The 23,500-nt window shown below is 42.3% G+C and overlaps 2 protein-coding genes across 3 annotated transcripts in view; one reads left to right on the forward strand and one right to left on the reverse strand.

Moving 5' to 3' along the window:
• Nucleotides 1-87: 87 nt before the first annotated feature.
• On the forward strand, nt 88-23,017 carry THAP4 (THAP domain containing 4). Of its 2 annotated transcripts, none has more exons than XM_035132955.3 (6): nt 88-224; nt 4,073-5,226; nt 12,740-12,899; nt 15,281-15,390; nt 15,524-15,627; nt 22,695-23,017. In XM_035132955.3, the coding sequence occupies exons 1-6, from the start codon at nt 142-144 to the stop codon at nt 22,812-22,814; spliced, it is 1,731 nt and encodes a 576-aa protein (XP_034988846.3). In that variant the 5' UTR covers nt 88-141; the 3' UTR covers nt 22,815-23,017. The 2 variants fall into 2 exon arrangements, with proteins under 2 accessions (XP_034988846.3, XP_088526902.1); XM_088670776.1 differs by having other exon boundaries at nt 5,045-5,226.
• BOK (BCL2 family apoptosis regulator BOK) overlaps nt 17,512-23,500 on the reverse strand; it is a 32,591-nt gene continuing 26,602 nt past the window's right edge. The window contains exons 5-7 of the mRNA XM_088670780.1: nt 22,450-22,576; nt 19,110-19,202; nt 17,512-17,606 (exon numbers count right to left, since the gene is read on the reverse strand). Coding sequence (XP_088526906.1) covers nt 17,530-17,606; nt 19,110-19,202; nt 22,450-22,576 — 297 coding nt within the window. The 3' untranslated portion in view covers nt 17,512-17,529. The remainder of the gene's footprint in view (nt 17,607-19,109; nt 19,203-22,449; nt 22,577-23,500) is intronic.

The following is a 23,500-nucleotide window of genomic DNA, read 5'->3' on the forward strand; positions in this document are numbered from 1 at the left end:
CCTTCCGTACGGAAGTGCCGTTCAGGGTGCGGCTGAGGTGACTCGACAGGCTGCGCCATCTTGTTGTACGGACGCGGAGCGGGAGGGGAGGGGGAGGAGGAGGTGTGGGGAGAGGCAGGGCCGCCCGCGCGGCCTCCAGAGATGGTGATCTGCTGCGCGGCGCTGAATTGCTCCAACCGGCAGGGCAAAGCTCCCCGGGGTCGAGCGGCCGTCTCCTTCCACAGGTAACCAGGGGGAGGGCAGGAACAGGTCGCACCTGGTCCTGGGAGGGCGACTCGAGCACAGCCCTGCCCATCTCCGTGAGATACGTCGGGCAGGCGGGCGAGGAGCCTCCTGCTTTTCCTCCGCCGCCTGCAGCACCCTGACGGGCTGATGCCCCACGAAACAAGACGGGGTGCCCCGCTCGCATACAGTACTGGCTGCTTGCATTCCCACCCCCACCCCCCTTATTACCTCACCTACACCCGCTCCCAGGCAGCTCGATGGAGCATCCCGCAGACAAAAGGGAATCCTTATCCATGTTTTATTCGCCAATACAACTCCGGCCGTCTAACCTAATTTTTAGAGAGGTGTGTCCGGGCTGTGCCTCCCATCCCCCACCCCCGGGAAGGCAGAGCAAGGCACCCTGTACATGCTTCCTTATGGTGATGACAATGGTGACACCTTGCCCCGTCCGTCCCTCACTTTCCCACGTTTTATAGCAGAAGAAGCGCAACCTTTGAAAACAGCTTCCAGGGCGGGTACGTCCTGAACTCAAAAGTAAACCTCACTTTTAAGGTGTGGAGCACAGGTGTGAGTACATAGCCTTCCTGTTTGTAAGTTTGCCTGTCTCGTCCTGTCAGAGTTCTGGGAATAAGGTGTATGCGCCCACTGGAGAAAGCAACTTGCCCATCAGGTGTGCAGCAAACATCTCGGCAGATGGCAGCTATTAAAAATGCCTGATTTTTTTGCTTTTCTGGTAGCATGCAAGAAGAGCATTCCCTAGCGTTATGAAACGTGCCACACCCATGCATATAGAAATGACAAATAGCTAAGTTGCAAAGATATGCAGAGTTTACTATAAATAAGTTGAGAAAACAATGTATATTTATAAATTGAGAAAAGAAGCAAATTTCATCCAGCCCAGCATTTTGTTTCCAGCAGGAACCATAAATTCACAATCAGAGCAAAAGGTAGATTCTCAGCAAAGGTGTGCTGTCTCTGATCTAGAGAAGGGCTGTGGAATCTGTGGTCCTCCACATGATGTTGGACTCCTGAGTCTAGTCAATTGAATCCAACATGACCAATGGTCAGGGATGATGGGAGTCATACTCCTCCATATTTTGCCCACATACTGTTTTTTTCTTTTTGTATTGGACTATATGCAGATTTAGATTACATAAACTGTTCTAAGTTTTTATTTTGGTATGAGCTTTCGTGTGCATGCACACTTCTTCAGATACACTGAAACAGAAGTAACCAGACCCTTATGTATTTTCAGAGGGTGGGGTGGGTGTGAATATACATAAGGGTCTGGTTACTTCTGTTTCAGTGTATCTGAAGAAGTGTGCATGCACACGAAAGCTCATACCAAAATAAAAACTTAGTTGGTCTTTAAGGTGCTACTGAAGGAATTTTTTTATTTTGTCTCGACTCAGACCAACACGGCTACCTACCTGTAACATAAACTGTTCTGTCATTGAGAGTAGCAAAGTGCATTGCATTGTTTATTAAAGTGGGACTGATGACCAAGAGCTATTGCTTTTGTCAAAGCACAGGCTTACTTCAGACATCATAGTACATCAAACCATAGTTTGCTCTAACCATAGGTTAGAGGAGGCATAGGCAAAATTGGCCCTCCAGATGGCCCTCCCAGCTAACAGGACCAGTGGTCAGGGATGATGGGAATTGTAGTCTCCATGCATCTGGAGGGCTGAGTTTGCCTATGCCTGGGTTAGAGCCCAAATCATGTTTTGAGCTTCCAATGTACAAGCAAACCATGGTTTAAAGCTGTTTGCTTTCATTTTCCCTTTGGTTTGCACTCCAGAAATGAAGCAAAGACCATGACTATAATTTGCCATTTCAGGCATGACATAATGTAGTTTGCAAGTGCAGATCCACTTCAAACCATTGCTTATGATTTTGGTTTGCTGACTGATTGCAAATCATGACACATCAATTCAGTCAGCATGCTAAACCATAATAGTTAGATCCTATACACTTAACATAGTGAGACTTAGTCATTGGTAAACCTGCAGAGGATTGCACTATTTCCCTCCTTACCCATTGATTTGGTATGACATCTAAATTGAGCAAAATAAATACCTTATAATACCTACTTGGTTTGCATTGAGGCAGCAGCTTCTGTTGTAACAGAAGTAACTACAGTAATACTAAAGTGGGCATAGATGAAAAAGGGAAAGTTGCCATCTAACAATGGCATTTTGCACTACGGATGAACAGAACTTGGATAAGGATATCCCAGTAGATATAATTTTCAGTAACAATGCTGATGTTATTTATTTATTATTGCACTTAATCCTAGTTTTCCTTGAATGAGTTAAATATAACATATTTTTGAGTTGAACATATTACTTCTTCATTGTTAAAGTATGTCCTGCTTCCCTGCCTGGCTTCAGTTCAAGGATCTTGGAGATCTATTAAAAACACACACATAAAGTGGATCCTGCAAGCCACCCCCACAATAGGTAATCATTTTGGCCTGTGGCACCACAGGTGTCCTGTTAGCTCCTAGAATGTATTTTGTCTGCTCATGATAGACATGAGAAACTGGCACAGTCTCCATCCAACTTGTCAGTGTCAGGTGTATTGAATCAGAAGGCCTGACACTCGAAAACCCATTTTTTCTGCCTTTGTGTTGAAGTGGCAATTTCAGACTGTTTTATACCTTTCCTGATATTCTCTCTCTACAGTTTGGATGAGTCTGTTTCACAAAGCAGGCTAATGGGTTAGATTGCCTCTCTCATCATGGATAACTCGCTGATATAGTGGAGCCAGATGGAGTTTTTCCATTCACACTATTTGCTCTTTTAACTTTACAGTGCTGATCAGGATCTATAGTGCCGTCATCAACACTTGATGTACCTTCAGATGCACTTCTGCCTGAACCAAGACACAGGCAAACAGATAAATGCACACACCTTATTTGGTGTGGCTTACAATTTCTCTTCCCCAGAGTGAGCAGTGGCGACCCTAGCAGTGCCCCCCCCCCCAATCCTCTCCTCTTATTTGTCTGCATCTCACACTGCACTGGGAAGGAAGGTAGAAGGATATTTATGTGCCATCTGAGGAGAAAGTTGTTGAGGTGGATAATGGGTGATGGGTCAGTGATATCAGACTAAGCTGGAAGACTGCATAACTCCATATTAGGTGAGGGATTGACATTTATTTCTGACTGGTGCAAATACATTGTGATATGGTTAGCAGCTAAGCTACCAAATCTAGACTTAAGGTATAGCAGGGATAACCTAACTAGGGTACCATATAAAGTTCAGCAATAGATTACCAGTGGTGGTGGTGCCCTTACTATAGTACTTTCCCTGTAGAAAAACCATCTGTCCAGCTGCCTCTTATCATTCGGCCTGACCTAATGCAAAGTTAGGTGAGTCTGAGCCCCTTGGAAACAAAAAGCCTTAACCATATCCAACCCTGCATAGGAGTTGCAGCTTTAGCATAGCACTTAGCAGCTCATTTAAATCTGCTGGTTGGATTGTAAGAATTGTTTGCAAGTGGCTAAATGATAAAAAAATATTTTAACTGTCATTAATGTTACTGAATTATATGTATTTCTGTTTGCTGCAAGAACTGTTTTCAGTTAGTTTAGAGTTACTGCATTTTTAAAAATGAACGAATAGGTTCAAAGCGGAAAGAGTCTTAACATACATGACAAATTTTGATTTGTAGAAAATGTAATTACTGCTGCATATTTCTGCGCCCTGCAATATAATTTTAACAGACTGCCTTTTTATGAAATTCAGGTTGCTCTTAAACGTAACTCAATGTATACGCTACTTTGAAAAGCTCTAGGCAAAAAGCATACACAGTAATGCCTTTCCTTTACACTGTTTTGAAGGTTTCCCTTAAAGGATTCAAGGAGACTGATCCAGTGGTTAAAAGCAGTTCAGCGGGACAACTGGATTCCCACCAAGTATTCCTTCCTTTGCAGTGAGCACTTTACTAAAGACAGTTTTTCAAAACGGCACGAAGACCAGCACCGGCTGCTCAAGCCCACAGCTGTGCCAACCATCTTCCATATTTCAGAGAAAAGAGGGGAGAGCAGGGATTATGTCAAAAAGAGGAGGAAAATAGTAAGTCAGACTCTAGAAGGAGATGGCGATCAACCAAAGGAAGGAAGCGGTGAGGTAGTTGAGGGAATCTTATCATCTGACCAAAACTTGATAGTTCACGGGACTCAAGAAATAGAGCAAGTGACTCTTCAAGCTGAAATCGGGTCAATGTCAGAGCAGGGAGAAAATTTCCAGGACCAACTTGAAGGCTCCCTCAGGAGGATGTTAGCAGATAACCTAGTCACAAAAGTAACTCAAAATAAGCCAGGAAAACTGACTCTGGAGGATTGTTCTGAAGCAGTTATCCATTCTGGGAATTTGAAAATGGACAAAAGTGGTATATCGGAGGATGACTTCACGCCTCCTGTGTCTGGCGCATGCAAATTTATTGGCTCCCTTCACTCTTACAGCTTTTTCTCCAAGCACACTAGAGAGAGGTCATCTTTTCCAAAAGAGCAACTAGAAAGGAAAAGGTTAAGGAGAAGTGTGGATCCAAGCTGTAGTAGCAACACTCTGGAGCAGGACACTAGTTTAACAGAATCCTCCTCTACTTCCTCTCTCACTGCTATCCCTCAGAAGCCTTCCCAGAACATGTCTGCTTCTCCTGCAGATCTGACCCCTAAGCCAGCCACAGAAGCTGTTGTAGGTCAGAAGGGAGAAACGGATGCCAACCCCATGTCCATCAATGAGGTCATCATGTCTGCTTCAGGAGCCTGCAAGCTCATTGATTCCCTGCATTCGTATTGCTTCTCCTCTAGGCAGAGCAAAAGTCAAGTGTGCTGCTTGAGAGAGCAGGTAGAGAAGAAGAATGGAGAGCTAAAGCAGTTGAGACAAAAGATCAGTCGCTCCGACAGCCAAGTTAGAAAGCTGAAGGAAAAACTAGATGAACTGAAGAGGATCAAATTCCCATCCCTGAGCAACCTGCTGTCCCAGGACTGTGGTCAGTATCTTCTGTGCTCTTAGCCAGTGCGAAACTGATATAAAAATATGAAGCCATTTAGTTAAATATAATGGGTGGGATTCAATGTTGCGTTATAATGAACAATCACACACTGCATGCATTGCAGCTTGCCAGATGGAACCATTGCCCCTCTTCTTCCCCTTCAGTGTTGATCTGTGAGTTCTCCCAACTGCCCCTTGAGCCAAATTCAGGGGGCACGAAGTGAGAGGAAAGGGCAGGACGTCCCATTGCACTAGCGGAAGTCCGTGTTAGAGGAATTCTGCCCATTTCCTTTAAAATACCTTCTTATTATTGGCGATACAGCCTCCAGTTTTTGAAAATGAAACTGCTTGCAAACTCGTATGTTTGTTGTTGAAACTAGGATCTTCAGGTGCACAAGAGGCCAAGCAACCTGCACATTAAATTGTCATGTAAAAAAGTGAATTTCCGCAGCAGGTGTGGCTTGTTATGCAAGCCACATCTGCTGAGATTTCCTCTTTTATACAACTAGGTAAGCTGCAGGCATCCTACCCTCTTTTGCACTTGGCCACCCTAACCGAAACATTCACACATACATTCCCTATCCATACGCCATGCACCAGTGCTCTGAAATTTGAGGAGAGGAGGAATATTGTCCTTAGAATTACATTTAGGGGTTTTGACTATTTGCATCACTGCCTATGGGTGAGTCATTAATATGCCAGTTGTAAAACCTGTTGGAAAATTGCTTGGGAATATACCTCTCATTTATGTATATCGTGATTTCTCAGCATGCTTTCCCTCTGAATGTGTAGCTTTCCTATACCCAAACACAGTTCAGTCACCATTTGACATGCAGTTGGTACACTGTAGATATACCCAAAATAAGATGCATTATTTTTTTTATTAAAAATGCCGCTCAAGCCATAGGCTTGCAAGACAAATGCAGCCCTCCAGGCATTTCTAGCCATCCCATGGAGCTCCCCCCAGGCCACACTCATCACCAGCCCTGCATCCTCTGTATGCTTTTGCCTGGCTGGAATGTATCCTTCTCTGAATGAAGAACCATGTGTATGTGTGTGTACAAAACCTCTGACTTTTACATGGCAGGAATGTAGCTTACTGTACAAAGTCACTTACAGTGTTTTAAGGAAAAACCCAAAGACATACATACAGTGGTACCTTGGGTTAAGAACTTAATTCGTTCTGGAGGTCCGTTCTTAATCTGAAATTGTTCTTAACCTGAGGTACCACTTAAGCTAATGGGGCCTCCCGCTGCCGCTGTGCTGCCGCCGTGCGATTTCTGTTCTCATCCTGAAGCAAAGTTCTTAACCCGAGGTTCTATTTCTGGGTTAGCGGAGTCTGTAACCTGAAGCGTCTGTAACCCGAGGTACCACTGTACATTTAATCCAGCATTAAAAAGACCGCCCACAGAAAAAGCCCATATATAGTTAAAAGCCAAGTGAATGTTTTTGCCTGGCTACAAAAGGTAAGAGTCACATCTGTTGCCTTTGGCTTACCTGCTACTGGCATATGACCTTGAAGATTTCCTATGAGATAATATGGTCCTTGAGCACTCCTACCTTAGGCAAATGGCCATTTTTTGTGTTCAGGAAGCAGACGGCAGAATAACGGTGCAGATTCAGTAGTGCTGATGTGGCCAAGACCTGGCAAGTCAGGTGTTCCAGTGGAGTGTGTTTGTATGTGTGCACCAAAATTATCAGAGCCCCGGAGGCGAAGGGGCCAAACTTCCTTCCTACTCCTCACAACAGGGTTGTCTAGGCATACTAGTCAAATTTTGTCTGAAATTTACTTGGAACATCTCCCCATTGGAGAAGAAGATCTGTAAGCTGAGGTAGGACAAAACACTCTAGCCACTGAGGACTGTGGAAGGTTTTGCCACACGTTCTCCTTTCCTTGCTGCCAAAGAGGTCAGTGGAAGTCATTTGTCTATAAGGGAGAGGTGGCATGTGCATAGCTCTCCTGGCTGAATTGTGATGAAGGCGTTCAGAATTCATATACAAAACCTATTTACTACCAGAGGGTTTGAGACCAGGGGTGTGTGACCTGTAGCTGTCCAGCTGTGGCCATCCCACCAACCCCAGGCAACATGGCCAGTGATGGAGCAGTAGTCTAGCAACATCTGGAGGACCACAGGTTGGCCTCCCCTACTTTAGTTTGTTGTGCTGATTTTGGCCAGTGTTGCTCAAACTTGGGTCCCCAGCTGTTGGACTACAACTCCCATCAACTCTAGCTGGCAGGACCTTGCTAGCAGTGATCATGCTATTCCTGTGACTGTAATTTGTTTCAACAGTTTTAAATTTTAAATTGTTGTAACTTGCCCTGGGACCTGCTGGTGAAAGGCAGGTAATAACCTTAGTAACAACAACAACAACAACAATTTCTGATTGATGTTAGTTGCTACCTGTTTTGTGTGTGCTCTGTAGAGAAACAAGGAATATGTTTCTGTGTGGACACTGTTACTTACAGATTACTTAGTCTCGTAAGAATGAAAGAAACAAAGGACAAAGTTGTAGGCTCCATATATAACTTTGCCTGACAAAATCTCAATTTGTATGAATTACTGATGCAGTTTTGCTAATCTGCAGTATCATACCCCTCAACTGTCTCGATTTAAGCGGAACATCCCATTTTGGGGGCTATGCTCTTGCACAAGTCACGTGACTCCATGGCCCCAAAAGATGTGTGTCCTGGTTTTCATCTGGGACAAGTTAGAGGGTATGCAATATTGTTGCTGAGATGCATATTATTTGCAAATGAGTGTATGTGAAGGCTTCCCCCTGCTTTATGTTTTCCCCTTTGCATCGCAGCAAAGGCTCCAAGTAGAATTTTGCTAATCAGCTATACAGGTGGCAACCATTTTAGACATCTCCAATCAGTGCACAATTACTGACATGCAGGTCCTTTTGGACCTGGAAGAGAGAAGAATGGGGACGGGGTGGAGCATAATGGGCAGGGGCGCACTTACACACACTCCACCGATGTGTGTGGGGGCTGGGAACGGAACCCCTGCACGAAATGATCGCTATCTGTACTAATTGATAAAACTCGAATGTAAATACATATATGTTTGCCTTTAACTTCCTTTATGTAGCTTATCCTCTGTCTATGAAAAGGCAATAGTAGCCAGAAAGGAATTATGAGTCACAATATACTTGTAGGTTTCTTCTCTCCATAGCTTGCTTAAGCTAAACTACAAGTCCCAGAATACACTGGGGTAACCTCTGCGTAGAGTCCCAAGGTTGTTTCCTGTCTTGTTTTACTAGATTGCATCACAGTGTTCCTGGCGAATAGGGAATGATAAGTGATCTAGAGTGAACAAGCTAAAAATAACCTTGCACGGTATGGCCAGCATTGAAACAGACACAGGTACAGTCTAAAATGCTTAACACTTTTATCGAAACACTAAGACATTCTGAAAACAGTGATTTGGGTTCCATCTGAGCTCTTCTTAAATTTCGTGCCTATTTAAATTATCCTGCAGTGCAATCTTCTCAGCCTTTGTGTGCAGAGATCTGTTGTCTCAATGGAATGCAGTGCACCTGCACTCTGCAACTTTACTTAGAGCTGCTATATGGTCCATGGGATTGTATTCAGAATGAGACCTCAGAATTATGCAGTCTCTCCCTTGATCCAAATAGTTCAGTTGGTAGAGCATGAGACTCTTAATCTTAGGGTTGTGGGTTCGAACCTCACGTTGGGCAAAAGATTCCTGCATTGCAGGGGGTTGGACTAGATGACCCTTGTCAGTGTGGTGTAGTGGTTAAGAGCGGTAGACTCGTAATCTGGGGAACCGGGTTCGCGTCTCCGCTCCTCCACATGCAGCTGCTAGCTACCTTGGGCTAGTCACACTTCTCTGAAGTCTCTCAGCCCCCTCACCTCACAGGGTGTTTGTTGTGGGGGAGGAAGGGAAAGGAGAATATTAGCCGCTTTGAGACTCCTTCGGGTAGCGATAAAGCGGGATATCAAATCCAAACTCTTCTTCTTCTCTTCTTGTGGTCCCTTCCCACTATACAATTCTGTGATTCTGATTCTATGATCTCTTCGTCATGGGTAGAAGTTTACAAGTAAAACAGGAAAGAGCCCACAGCCCTCCTATTCAGTTAACTTCTGTTTATGGTGAGAGGGGAACTTGGTTATCAAACACTCTTGAACCACCCTCAGGGGTGTACAATGAAAGTACAATAAAATAATATATGTATTATTTAGCATAAAAAACCTATGAAGAGTTTACTTTAAATAGTTTTTTTTAAGTCTTTAAGAATCGGAATCACAACAGACCTTACAGCAGTAGAATCAAATAAATCTTACTAGAATCAACTTATCGGTTGTATTTAAGGAGTCTTTACAAGGCAATATGTGAGCTTTGGAGTTGCACAATATGACATTTAACATGTATTGTATAAACGGTTGAGAATGAGGAAGGAGATGTACTGTAAAACACCCTGGGATTCTCTATGTGTTTAAAAAAAAGAAAAGGTAGCTGATTATGAATCAGATAAGATTTTTGACCAGCTAGTCATCTAACATTTTGCACAAATTTTCAGTTCACATTCTTTCTTTATTAGAGTAAAAATAAACATAATGATATCCTTACCGGTCTGGGCTGGATGATAAGTTAAATAACTTTGAGTTGAATTTCAACTTTGAGTCAGCATGCTCTGATATCTCTGACCAACAACCTCTTAGTACAAATCTAACAGAAAGGTTGTCTTCTTTTTTGCAGTCCAATATTCCTTTTCAAATAAGGACGCGGGTGGCGCTGTGGTCTAAACCACAGAGCCTAATGCTTGCTGATCAGAAGGTTGGCGGTTCGAATCCCCACGATGGGGTGAGCTCCCGTTGTTCGGTCCCTGCTCCTGCCAACCTAGGAGTTCAAAAGCACGTCAAAGTGCAGGTAGATAAACAGGTACCGCTCCGGCAGGAAGGTAAATGGCGTTTTCGTGCACTACTCTGGTTTCGCCAGAAGCGGCTTAGTCATGCTGGCCACATGACCCAGAAGCTGTCTGCAGACAAACGCCTTCTCCCTCAGCCAGTAAAGTGAGATGAGTGTTGCAACCCCAGAGTCGTTCGCAACTGGACTTAACCGCCAGGGGTCCCTTTACCTTTATTCCTTTTAAAATTCTATGAGTTGCAATGGAATTTGTCGTGAAGATACAGCTGCAAAGGATTCAGTGCCTTTGGAATTTTGCAAGTGTATTTAGATGAGCTCTTAATGTAGTGAATCTGGAAGGTCCAGCAATGACCTCTCAATTATACTTTGTTCTCATTTAGTGATACCATTCCAGATAACAAAAGTAACAACAACAACAACAAATGGAACAGATAATATGGGTCCGTGTTACACCCTCTCGGGGAAGGCTGCTTTGAATTGCTGCATTATTACTTCAGCCACTAAAGGTAAAGGGTAAAGGGACCCCTGACCATTAGGTCCAGTCGTGACCGACTCTGGGGTTGCGCGCTCATCTCGCATTATTGGCCGAGGGAGCCGGCGTATAGCTTCCAGGTCATGTGGCCAGCATGACAAAGCCGCTTCTGGCAAACCAGAGCAGCACATGGAAACGCCGTTTACCTTCCCGCTGTAGCGGTTCCTATTTATCTACTTGCATTTTGACATGCTTTCGAACTGCTAGGTTGGCAGGAGCTGGGACCAAGCAACGGGAGCTCACCCCGTCACAGGGATTCGAACCGCCGACCTTCTGATCAGCAAGCCCTAGGCTCAGTGGTTTAACCACAGCGCCACCTGGGTCTGACTTCAGCCACTAGATGGTAGCAAAAACCACATTTTAAGCTTTGCAAGCTTCCCTGTTTTCATCCTCTTATAAACTAATGGACTCTAGTCTACAAAAGTTAGTCTTAATAAATTCTTAGACTTCAAGTTGCCACACGACTCTTTGTTATAAACTGCATATGTTCTTCAAGAAGAGAGGTCAGACTTCTGCATGACCTTATACTAATTGCATGGAAATGGTGCTTTGTCATAAATATTGCCACAATTTTATGCTTAAGGAGATGGAAGGAAAAGTGTTTTCAACGAAATCTGCCCAGATAGAGAGGGCTTTTCAGAATAGCTCATCCCCCATCACGCTTCTCACTGTTCTATGTAGAATAAAGTTAGCTTTGAGATATCCTTTTATGTCCATTTGATTGTCTTTTTTAAAAAATTGAAAAAGAATAGACTTGCCTAACACAGGCATAACATTAGTACACAAACTGAAATAATAAATAGAGCACCAAAATATGTACTCACAAATTATAATTTCTTCACAACAAAAAGAATTCTGATTTACTATGCTTTCAACAATTGGAAAGCACCTCATATAAAATAAAATTATACCTAAAGATATAGATATTGTCCCTGATGCAAAGTAAGTTTTCATCCCTGCCTGCCCCTGCAGTACTACCGTATACCACTTGCATGGAGTGCTTGCCATGTTGCATGGAGCAGTCAAATTTTTAAAATGACAAGCCAGTCTGTATATTCTGTGTGTTCATTTTTAAACAAAGTGTGCTTTGGGTGCTTGCAGACAGGGGTACTATATTGAAGAGTTACAATGGTAATTTACATGTAAATATATATATATATAAATTTTACCATACCAATATCTTATTATTTGAGCTATCATCAAAGAACAAGAAAATCAGATACTGCTGGATGTTAGCAGACATTTGAGAACACTGAGGTCAGGTGTTCATGCAAAGCATAGTTATGTCAGTCTTGTACAGTATACTGTCAATCACTCATTCGTCTGGCTTGAGCCTTGAATGGGACCACTCCTGTTAGGAAACAGGGAACACTACAGTGCTTTGTTCTGGTTCCTACTTGTCTTTCCCAACTTATAAGTTATAGCTTTGTTATGACATTGCTTTCTCTGTCTAAAATAATGCTTGCCATTGATACAGTTATTTGAATATAGCTAATAGCTCTTTGTGTACACACATATAGTTATTTGAATGTGTGGCAGCACTTTCGGTATTTATATGAAGGGGACTTGGGTGTATACGCCTTTGCCCAGTTCTGGTTTTCCCGACTGAAATTTTTCCATGCCTTAAAATTTATGTTAGCCTCATTTAGGGAAATGACATACTTGTATTATTATTTCTTCTTCTCTCCAGGACTGTGAACATTCCAGCAGTTTTTCTTTGATGGTGGGGTAATTATGCCCTTCCCCAGCACTGCTGCTTTGATTGCAGGTCTTCTCTGTAACATATAGTTTGACCCTGAGGGGGTAAGAAATGGTCCAGGACCCTATATGCACATAGCTGGTCAAAAATTTATTTCGTGCCCTGTTTGTCAAATATGAAATTTGTTTGTTTCGAACTTTTGACCCACCTCAACGCTCATGTGGCCAGAGCTGGATGAAAACAGATAAAATGAAAGAGGATGGTAGCGACATGGCTACTGGGAACTGTCTCACCAATGCAAAGTAGTTGACCAACAGCGACATGGTAAGAGCTAATTGCCCAAAGTCTTGGTGCAGTTTGCTTATCCTCAGTCTCTCTCTCCTCACAGAAACCCCGCAGTTGAACCCTGTGGTTGAGCCTCTCTCCTGGATGCTGGGCACCTGGCTGTCAGACCCCCCAGGAGATGGTACCTTCCCTGCATTGAAGCCCTTTCAATACCTCGAAGAAGTGTGCATCTCTCACGTGGGGCAACCCATGCTGAATTTTTCGTAAGTTTCCTTATTTTTGAGGGGTTTTTTCTGTGACAGGGACACCTTAAAATAATCTGTGTTGTTTATCAAATGAGACTGTTAGTGAGGTACAAGCTAGGAATCAATTTAAATGAAATCAGTGCATAGAATATAAATCACATTCTTCCTAGAAATAGACATCATGTTTTTCAGAAGCTGCTAAGCAGCTATTAACCTATCACCACATAGATTTTTACATTTAGTTGTCATCCTTAGCGATGCAGTCAGTTTTCTTAAAGACCTCAAACATAAATGAAAGGACAGAAGTAACTGTGCAGGGAATATAACATCCCCACACCCCTACTAGTAATTCTACTGCAAAATTGAGTTCCCAGGCACTTTAAGAAAGTAAATATGCAGCAAAATCTTTAAAAGCCCCTTATGATCTTGCTTTCCCCCCTGCTTCCCATTCCCTCCCAGTGCTCCCATCCTGTGTGTGCCAGGGAAAGGTAACAGCAGGGAAGATGGCAGAAGAGGCAGAGGTAGCTGCAGGGTCAAGGTAGCTATGCAACTGTTTGTGGGTTCACCAAGGAATTGGGTGTCTAGGGATCATAGACTTTGTAAATAAGCTCCCAAAATTACTAGTCAGCAACATTTATATTGTCCTGCTAAGAGGAGTGTTTTTTATCAAACTTTGACCTTCTACCAAGTAGACTGGAGATGACCCTCCTCCACCAGTCTGGTTATTCGCCTGCATGGAATTCCTTTTATGTATGGTTGTCAGGTGATTTGTTGAATACAAGTCTGTTACATTAGGTGGAGGAAAGCAGCAGTGGCTGTATGATGGATTTGGGAACAATAGATTGAAGGGACTTCAATGGCATCGGAATGTGTTGCAGGAGAACAGTGGTCATATGTGATGTTGCGATATAGTAGTTCTAGACGCTTTCTTTTAGTTGGCTTAAGTGGTTAATGGGGTCCTTCCTGGTAGCCTGGGAATGGAATGTTTTTTCCAGAGCCAAGCAAGAGTGGGCGTGATCAAATTATGATTTATTATCCTCCAGGCATTACAAATATTTTTTCAATATATTTTTGAAATTTTTCCAGCTCTCTTGACTCAAAAAAAGATGCATTTCTATATAAGCACAAATGGAAAATTGGAAATGCAACATGTTTTAGTTTTGAGAAAAACAGTTTTTATTAGAATTTTGAGCAGTCTTTTGTGTTCTTAAAATGGAAAGTGAAATTTGAGACTTGAAAGGATATTCACCTAATGCTGTTGTAAAGATAAACAAACATCTCCCCAATGATTGCAATTATGCATGATATTATTTTCTCAAAGCCACTGTTTTTTTTAGTTGGTACTCAGTACCAGCACCTCTTTTTAGTTGTTGCTAAAAAGTGTGGCACTTACTGTAAAAACTTCGTGGTGAGTACTGGCACCTATTTTTCTTTTTCTTGGGGGGGGGGGAGCAAAGCTGCTAGTTTTTATATCCTTTAAAAAGTGGTCAGTGTGCTTTGAAATTTAATGCACTCTACCACACGCCTATTCTAGTTGCATAACTCTTTCTGCTGAATTGCCCAGCTGAAATACGGATTTTCACTAATTGGGAAGATTTGGACCCCTATAAAGTAGCTTTAAGGGAAGAGTTGCGTTTTTATAATATTACTTGCCAGCTGACTCTGTAAGTGGCAGAATTGCCTAGCTCCTTGGGGGCTATTTAGGCCAAAAGTGAGCATCCATTCTTACCTTGCATGACCTCTGCCGAAATGCAGTGTTGGAAATGATCCAGAAACATCATAAATATGGGAGTGGTAATAGGGCGGTTATGGAAGAAAGCACATTTTGCTGCCGACATGACATTTGGACCTGATGTATAAAATCAGGACTTTTTTACTAGCACAGTTTTGTAGTTTTTAAAAGAACTGTTCAGGAGTACTATGTGTAAGGAAACTTGTATAACTGCAACATTTTATGTCGAGGAAGAAGAACACTGTCATACTACTCCTACGGTGACAGGTACACCTCAATATTCCTTATTAGGAGTTACTGGAGTTGCCAAGTAATATGAAAAATATACTCTGAGAAGTATCTAATGGGACAGGCAAAAACGCAGTGCATAGTTAAAAGAATGTACAAATTTCCAAGAGGGGAAAAAAGATATCCAAGAAACTATCTTCAGCCATATGTGAGTGAACATGTTACAAATGCCCTTAACTTCAGTGGGTCTACTCTGAATAGGATTTGCATTGAATGTGACCCTATGCTTCTTAAATGGGACTTTGGGTTTACTCTTAGTTGAGGACAGGTATGGGAGCATTATATTCCTTTCATGCAGATGATGCTGAACGAGTTCTAGTTTCTGTGGAGGATGTGTTTATAGAGGCATGGTAATGTTAGTGTCTTCCTATCCTAATAGATTCAACGCCTTCCATCCAGACACCAGGAAACCGATGCACCGAGAATGTGGATTTATCCGCATCAAACCTGACACTAACAAGGTGGCCTTCATCAGTGCTCAGAATACAGGTACTAGCCTAATTACATTAGCAGGTTTTCCCCTCCTTCTGCTTTAAAACCAACTTCCCTTAAAGTATCTCTCTTGCTTGTATTCCAGCTCCGTGAACTGTGTCAGTATTAATAATTTCTCTTCTTGATCCAGGTTTGGTAGAGGTGGAGGAAGGAGAGGTTAATGGGCAGGAGCTTTCTATAGCTTCCCACTCTGTAGCAAGGATCTCATTTGCCAAGAAACCCCATGTAGAACAAGTGAGTATATTTAAGTGTGGTGCAGCTGAACTGGTATGACAAATCTGTACTCGGCATTCTGTTGCCTGCCTGAAGAGTTATATGAGATCTCCCAACCTAGGGCATGCACACAAGGTGAAATGGGCAGCTCGAAAGAGACCACTAAAGAGCAGGAGAGAGCAACTAACATCTGTAGCTATGAAGTTCAGCGGTTAAGGATTTGAACCCTTAGTCAGCAGGCAAGCAGACTGCAAGCAACTACCGAAATTCGGGGGATAAAACAGATAGGGTTCAGTTCCTGCAGAAGGGGGGGGGGGTGCTGAAGTGACTACAAGAAAGCTTTTGTGTATTCTGGCAGCGGCAATTATTTTAGATGCTGAAGGTAGGAAGAGCATCAAGACTAGAACCCAAATTTCCTATAGCTCCACAGACTTGAGCTCCACATCTCAGGAAATGGCAGAAGGCAGACTCATGATGGGGCCCTTTGAACTCACTAGTACAGTAGAACCACTTAGACCACAAGAGGTCCCAGATATGGCCAAGGATTATGATCTCACACAGGAAAAGGGTGGAGAGGGAGATGTGCCTGCAATTATATAGCTAATCAGAAAGAGTGGTGCAGGGCCTCATCCAGTGTCTGACTCATTCATGCCCCAGGAAGCCTTTAACTTTGACATTCTCTTCAGCCCTACCTAGTTTTTGTAACTGATTTCCAATATCTGTTGATTTTTGTACCCAGCAGACCTTTCCATCAATCCGTCTCCCCACAGGTTGGCAGCAGCACTGCTTGGTTGATAGTTACACTAGCAGAAACTGCTCATACTCCGAGTTGCAAAACTGTGACCCAAATGTGCACCCCTGACTTGATAGGATATTTTAGTGAATATTCTCCCTCCTACCCACAACGTCTGTGGCATGTATCAAGGCTGTGGTTACCTAATTTTTGGGACCCTCGTTTACCCCTCACAAGACTGGGGTAAATGAGGGTCAAAATGCTTGGTTGGGGTTTCAGAAGCAGGGACCAATTTTCAGTATTTTGTACCAGGCATTCCCAGTCCTTCAACAGTCCTGACTTTTCCTTCCTCTTGAATCGAATAGTAGGTTTCTCTCTGGCTGGCCTGATACTATACAGAAGAGACAAAAATTGTCCTCAGGTGTCCTTTGGCTATTTTAATATGGATGTCTGCCCTGGGAAGGCCCCCGGTTTGTAGAGAGACAGAAATGTCCTGTCCCTGGGCTGTTTACCCTGCTGAGCCTTAATTATGACTTGGATGAAAGGAGGCGCATTTATCTTGGTGCTTGCCACCACTTTCTCTGCTCTGTTAGAAGGCAGCACAAGAAAACACCATGCTGATGGAGTGCTTGCTGGCTTCGCAGGCTGTGACTGTTCATAGGTTTTGTAAAAACAAAACAAAAATATGTTGCTAGACACACACACACACACACACACTTTCTTACCTGATCTCAAGGATTTCATCTGTTCAAGCATTTCTCATACTTCTAGCCAACAGGTTTCTTCTCTTTGTAGGACTGTCCCTCCTCCCTCCCTTTCCTTTCCTTTTCTTTTTTCTAGGTATAGATATTTTCCTCTTTATGTTCCTAGTTACTGGTAGGCAGCCATGTTGGTCTGCCATAGTTGAAACAAAATAAAAAAATTCCTTCCAGTAGCACCTTAGAGACCAACTAAGTTTGTCATTGGTATGAGCTTTCGTGTGCATGCACACTTTTTCAGATATGAAGAATTCTTCAGATTTTGTGTGCATGCACACGAAAAAGTGTGCATGCACACGAAAGCTCATATCAATGACAAACTTAGTTGGTCTCTAAGGTGCTACTGGAAGGATTTTTTAAAATTTTGTTTCCTCTTTGTGTTGTTCACATAATTTCATGTAAGGCATATTGCTCTTTTAATTGTAATTTTTATTATTTGGTAGCACTGCACAAGGTTTTAGAGTATTCCTCATCAGGCAGCCTTGACTCTTGCAGTTGAAGAGCTTTCCCTTGGGGAAGAAAAAAGACAAGTCAAGTAGACAGTCTGTTTCTATAAAATTTAAAGTAGCTCTGTTCATCCTCATATTTCATGCTAGTGTACTGTGAGATCTGTGCCAATTTTTTTAAAAAATGCATTAAGCACTTGGTAGAAGAGGTAAAACAAGAACAGCAGTAGATGACCTGAAAAATATTGAGGTCAGATAAATGACAGAGAAATGAAAGGTCTTGTCTGTTTTGTAGAAGGGCGGCTGTTGAGAGAGGGCTACTGTCAACCTTCCCTCTAATAGGGAACTTGGGTAGTGAGTGCCAAGAGAAATGGGGCCACTGAGAAACAAGAGGGATGCATTGGCACATGCAGTGGAACGCCAAGATTTCAGAAGTACACAACTATATATTAAAGCAAACATGTTCAGTGGCCATGGAAGGCTGAGTATCAGTTGAAAGAGAAAAGCGGGGAAGCAATGGGTGTAGATGGAAGGCTCCCTGGAGCAAACTGACTGGCTTGAACCCTGAACAAGAGGAGTCCTGTTAGGAAATGATAATACACTGGAACATTCTGTTGTAGATCCTAATTGTTTCTACTGAAGATGAACTCAGGTGACTGAGTGTCAATCAGTTTGGAAGCTAAATGGGGCCACTCAAAAGTAAGGGATTCATTTCTAGATAACAGCAAGCTCCCAGATATGCAGAATTATGTAATGTTATGAATTATAAAGAAAGAGGATTTTTTAAAAAAATAAAAAAGTAATTGTGAGGCCCCAGGGTGGGGGGTACCTAGTGCCTTCTAGATGTTCTTGGACTACAAGTCTTAGCATCCCTATAAAAGAGTTTTTAACCATTCAGTTATTGTAAAATTTTGGTGGCCAGTTAAAAATATAATGATCCCACATTTCACAGATGCTCTGAAACGAGGCTACATTTTTCAGTTTTCTTGACTATTGCCTATCAACAAAACCACACCCCACAAAGATACTAAGAATATCTATTTAAGACCTTTTGTAAACTGCTTGCTTACAAACACTCACCCTCTTATATCCCTGTTGCTTATAGCTGTCCAATATATAATGTTAAAAGATTTTGAATAATTTTGGGCCGTGGAACTAATTTAATTTATTGGTACATTTAACCTATATTGTTATGTAAGTACCCTACATTTGCAGCAAAGCAATGCTAACAGTATTCCAGTATACTTCTGTTTGTATTCTAGTGATTTGTCTGAGGGTGGGTGCTTCAAAAATGCAACATACCACTTAGTTCATTGTAGAGATGTCAAGGTTTGCCACTGTTAAAAACATTTGATAAAAATAGCTCCTGAATTTCCAGTCAAAGCACTGTAGAATTTAGAGTTGGGAAAGGCTCAGGCAGCAATTTGAATGTAACTGGATGCATTTACAAGAACAAGCCTGGCCTCTCCTCCCTTGGCTTATATGCTACTTCCTCCCCCTCTCCTCTAGCACTAACATGAGGAGATGAGAAACTTCCACTTCCATTTTAGATTAACCACAAGTTACCTTGTTTGAACACTAAACTATGTTTGACGTTTGCTGTGGCTGGTGAAAGCAAGTCAACTTCATAATCTCCAGTTTGAATGTGCTCAAGCCCACCTATAATGCAAAACACACACACACACAAGGTTCACCTTCAAAGCATGTTATCTGAAAAGCAGGGTAATTATCAGTATGTATGAAAGGTTTAATGTACTAAATATTAAGGCCCTGATAAATCAAGAACATGAAAAAGCTAGTCCACTCACTCTTCGTATTAATCCAGTTCCAACACTGGAACAATAACACCAGAGGTTTGTTTATTCAGGTTTTATCCTGTTCCATCCATTCCCTTAAGGATTTCTGCAGCCACAGGGCAACTTAGTTGCTGTGGGATACATTTCCTGGGTGGTTATGTAAAATTTACCAATATTCAGCAGTTTGCTTTAAAAAGGGGGAAGTATTTTACTCTGTAGACCTCTTCAAATAAAGACAGGAAATTTATTTTAGTGGCGCGGTTTGTGTTTGCATTTCCTCACAATATATGGTTTGAAATAACAAGTGTATTAGAGAGCTTTAATGGAGCCGAAGTTTTTCTGTTTCGATAGCAGCATATTGGTGGGGTGTGGGTGTTTTTGCTGCAGTTGTCCTTAGCAAAATAACTTTTGGCAGGGTTTCTTTGGCAGGGATCCCGCAGTCCCGGATATTTAATTTCCACTCTTCTTTAAAAACCATGTTAACTGGCAAAAAAAGGGGTAAAGGGCACCAACTTAGCCTACACAAAACCTTGGATTGTGTGCAGAAATTTTTTACTGAAATAAGTGGAGGGGCCTTTTTGGCCTCTGCCAAAATGTGCTCTGACTACAGTGCCTTGCTTTACACTTATGGGCTGTTTGGTGCAAGACCCCCAGTATTCCATAGCTATCAAATTCTAAACTATTCTCTCCTCTCTCCCCTTTATTTAATATGTTTAATCCAATTCTCCATCACTGTTTTCTTCAATTTCAGCATTGTAATTCCTTACCTTCGTATTCTCATACTTGGTTTAAACCTAGCTTGGCAAATTAGAAGCAGACGACACTTTCAAGTGAGGCATAATGCTGAGTAAAGCACACTTCCGGTCTGCCGCGCCGGAGAAAGAAGACGCAGGGACTGCGAGCTCCGCAGTCCCTGGCATCGCGGAGGGGGGGAATTCTGCGGGGCGCGCGGATTCCCCGCAAGAACCTCGGGTAGAGCGTCCCGAGGGCTTAAAGTCCGGCAGGGTCCGTTTTTGGAGATTCCTCCGCTGCCCGGGGACCCATTAGAGTCCCCGAGAGCCAGCGGAGTGGAGTCGCGGGAGCCATTTTGGACGACATCGTTGCCTCCGAAATAGCGAAGCCCCGAGTCTTCTACCGGGCAGCGGCAGATTCTCCCAAGAAAAGAAAAGATTTCTACAAAGTAAGTCAAATCTTCATTTGGACTTTTGGATTCTAAAATTAACAATCGGGAAAAATAGGAGAGATCCAAAAACGGGAGTCGATCTCTTCCTAATGGTCAATTAAGAGGCGCATTAAACATTCCAAAGCCGAAAAAGACACTTTGTTCTTAGTACCTGAAAGAAACAAAGACTTTGTATCCCTTTACAAATCCCGGTGCCGCTACCTCCCGAGGAACTGTAACTGCATAAAGGGAAGAATTCTTTTGACAGCTGTCAAAGCTGTCAAAATTGCTAAAAGATAAGGAAATTCATAAAAATTCGTTGAAAGTTTAATTGGCTGCAAGATTATATTAAAAAGAGAAGTATTTGGAATTAAGAGATGACTTATTGTTGAAAATTAAAGACAATGGAAAGAACAGGCAAGATGGAGGAAAGCGTGAGTAAATGGAAATTTCCAGTGTGCTCTGCCTCCTAATCTTCTGCCAGTCTGTGGTTAGAAGGAATGAAAACAATGTATTCACCAAGCTTCCAAGAGACAGTTCTGAACTATTTAGAGATTTTGAAGGACATTCACAGGACACTGCAACACTCCAGCTTAACATGTTCAGAGACTTTGGTTCAAGATCAGGACTCAGAGGACAATGTGGAAAGTTTACCTGAGAGTAAAGAACAAGAAGTGGACTTTGCAAAAACAGGTGGATTATAAAAAATGTGACTTGGAGGAAGAACAACAAGGACTTGAAAAGGAAAAAGACAGCTGTCAAGAACAACAAAGTGAATTAAAGACTGAAGAAAAGAAGGCTCTTGGAGGGACTAAAAATTGGGCATGGATAATTGAGGGAAAGGAAAGGCAGAGGGAGGGGGGACAGAGGCCTGGATCTGGAAATGGGAAAGAATGGGTGTGGGGTGAAAATTTTTAGTCAAAAAGTATTTTGGCGATTGATTAACGGTTTCTGAAATCTTGGCTTGATAAAGGACTGCTGATCCAAGGGGGGGAAGGGACATCGGGAGGAGAAAGGAGAGTGAATAGATATAAAAATTTAGTTTTCTGGAGGGGGGAAGAAGAATGGCTTGGGAAACAATTTTTGGATTTGTATTAACATGTTTGTGTTCAGATAAGTGTCTGGATGGAGGGCCACCTTTCCCCCTCTCTTTGCTCAGAAGCACCTGGTGGCAGAGGGTGCTCTGGGGGGGAGTGGAGGGGGTGGAGGGAAGCCCAGACACAAAAATGGAACCTTTGAAGTGCTGCGCCTCGCAGGTTCCTCTTGTGGCAGGAGGGGACTTGTGGGGGGGCAGCATGAAGAAGGAGGAGGATTAAGTCAATATTATAAGGATAAGATTTGGAACTGGAATAGAAAACCCGCCATAATTAATTAGAGAAGTTAGGAAAACCAGGAAGAAGGGATCTGAGGAAGTCATAATTACAATGTGATGAAAATAAGAATTGGGAATTTTTTAAATTTTTATCTGTTTTTTTCATTTTTCATTTTATTTATTTTTATTTTTTATTGTATTTTTTATGTGTACTGTGTTTAAAGGAGCAGCTGAGGGGAAACCTGCCCCCAGAACCCCTCCGCCCTTGTCCTCTCAGTGGCAGGGGGGGGGGATGAGGGGGGGAGGGGGAGGTCAAACCCAGCCTTATAATGGACCCCTTTGATTCTCAACACCGGCGGGGGCCACTGGTGGCAGAGGTGGACTCGTGGGTGGGGGGTATCTGAAGGGACAGAATATGTACTGTATGTCTTGTTTGTTTTGTTTGTATAAAAATCTATTAAAAATTATTTTAAAAAAATGCTGAGTAAAGCAATCACAAATGATTAGCAGTGGATTTTGTTTTCTTTCACTATTTTGTCTTGTGTGTTTCTTTCTGTGGTTGTTGAAAGGTTGAGCGATCTCAGAGCAGGATCCTGCTACACAACATAAGCAAAAATCTTGAACAAAATAGTTCACCTTGTTCCTGATTTATGGGATGTATTATCTGTTCCTCTTGAATAATACTTGGGTGGTGGGGATATAAGCAGGCCTTCATATTTTCTCCATAGAATTTTGCAGGGATGAGCCATTTTGCTTCCCAGTCCTGGGGACACAGATTTGATTCAAGTCATTGGACAGTGGTTTGCTTTGCTGCTGTTTTTCTTCTTGAATTATAAACAGGATCAAATAATAAGCCATGTGTTTTCTATTTCCCTCCTTAGATTACTAGAAAATTCAGGCTCAATTCTGATGGGAAACTAGAACAGACTGTCTCCATGGCAACCACTACGCAGCCAATGACTCAGCACCTTCACATTACCTACAAGAAAGTGACTCCTTAAAACAAAGAGGAGGTTGTTTCACCACAGAGGAATCGAGGCCAAGAAAACGGAAGCAGCTTGGAAGCAGTGACTCTGTATCTTCATGATCCAGTTCCTACCTGACAGCAGAAACTATAGTTGCTGAAGGAAGTTATTCTAAGGTTTCTGTAATGGTAGACTTAAAAAAAAAACCAAAAGCCAATAAAAAAACCTTTATTTTTAAAGGTGTAGCTTGGAATGGTATTATGTTGAATTAGAAATGACTCCCATGTTGTCATTTGTTAAAGAAACATTGTTAGTTTTTCCTTATGAAGGATGGAGGTGATGGGAGATATCTGTCTTCAGTTTCCTTTTTGCAATCTTTATAGTTTGCAAACAAGGTGGTTTATACAAAGGAAGAGGTAATGGATTCCTCTCATTAAATGCAGGCTATGGCTAGAACCGCTAAATAACTATAAGAAGTTCAGCAATCCTGAGAGAGACTTATGTTTTGTTTTTGTTTTTAAACTAATTTCTCAAGTCATGATGAGAGCCCAGAACTTTTCCAGGTTTCTTATATAACCAATGTTCTGTTGAATAGGGAACAAGAAGTCCTTCCTTCATGGCTTCATGTAATAACTTGAGCTTAACCAAAAGGTATGGGATAGAGATAAAAAAAATTGCACTATCTTCCATTACAGCTTTGTGGTTTTTCCAGGCTGGAAGCT

Source organism: Zootoca vivipara, chromosome 5, assembly GCF_965207765.1.
Source record: "Zootoca vivipara chromosome 5, rZooViv2.hap1.1, whole genome shotgun sequence".
NCBI lineage: Eukaryota > Metazoa > Chordata > Lepidosauria > Squamata > Lacertidae > Zootoca > Zootoca vivipara.

Excerpts from the sequence above, each read along its gene's own strand:
- THAP4 (XM_035132955.3), top strand. The coding sequence starts at position 142 with ATGGTGATCTGCTGCGCGGCGCTGAATTGCTCCAACCGGCAGGGCAAA. Across the intron at positions 5,227-12,739 it reads CCTGCTGTCCCAGGACTGTG|AAACCCCGCAGTTGAACCCT; the intron begins GTCAGTATCTTC and ends CTCTCCTCACAG. Across the intron at positions 12,900-15,280 it reads CAACCCATGCTGAATTTTTC|ATTCAACGCCTTCCATCCAG; the intron begins GTAAGTTTCCTT and ends CTATCCTAATAG.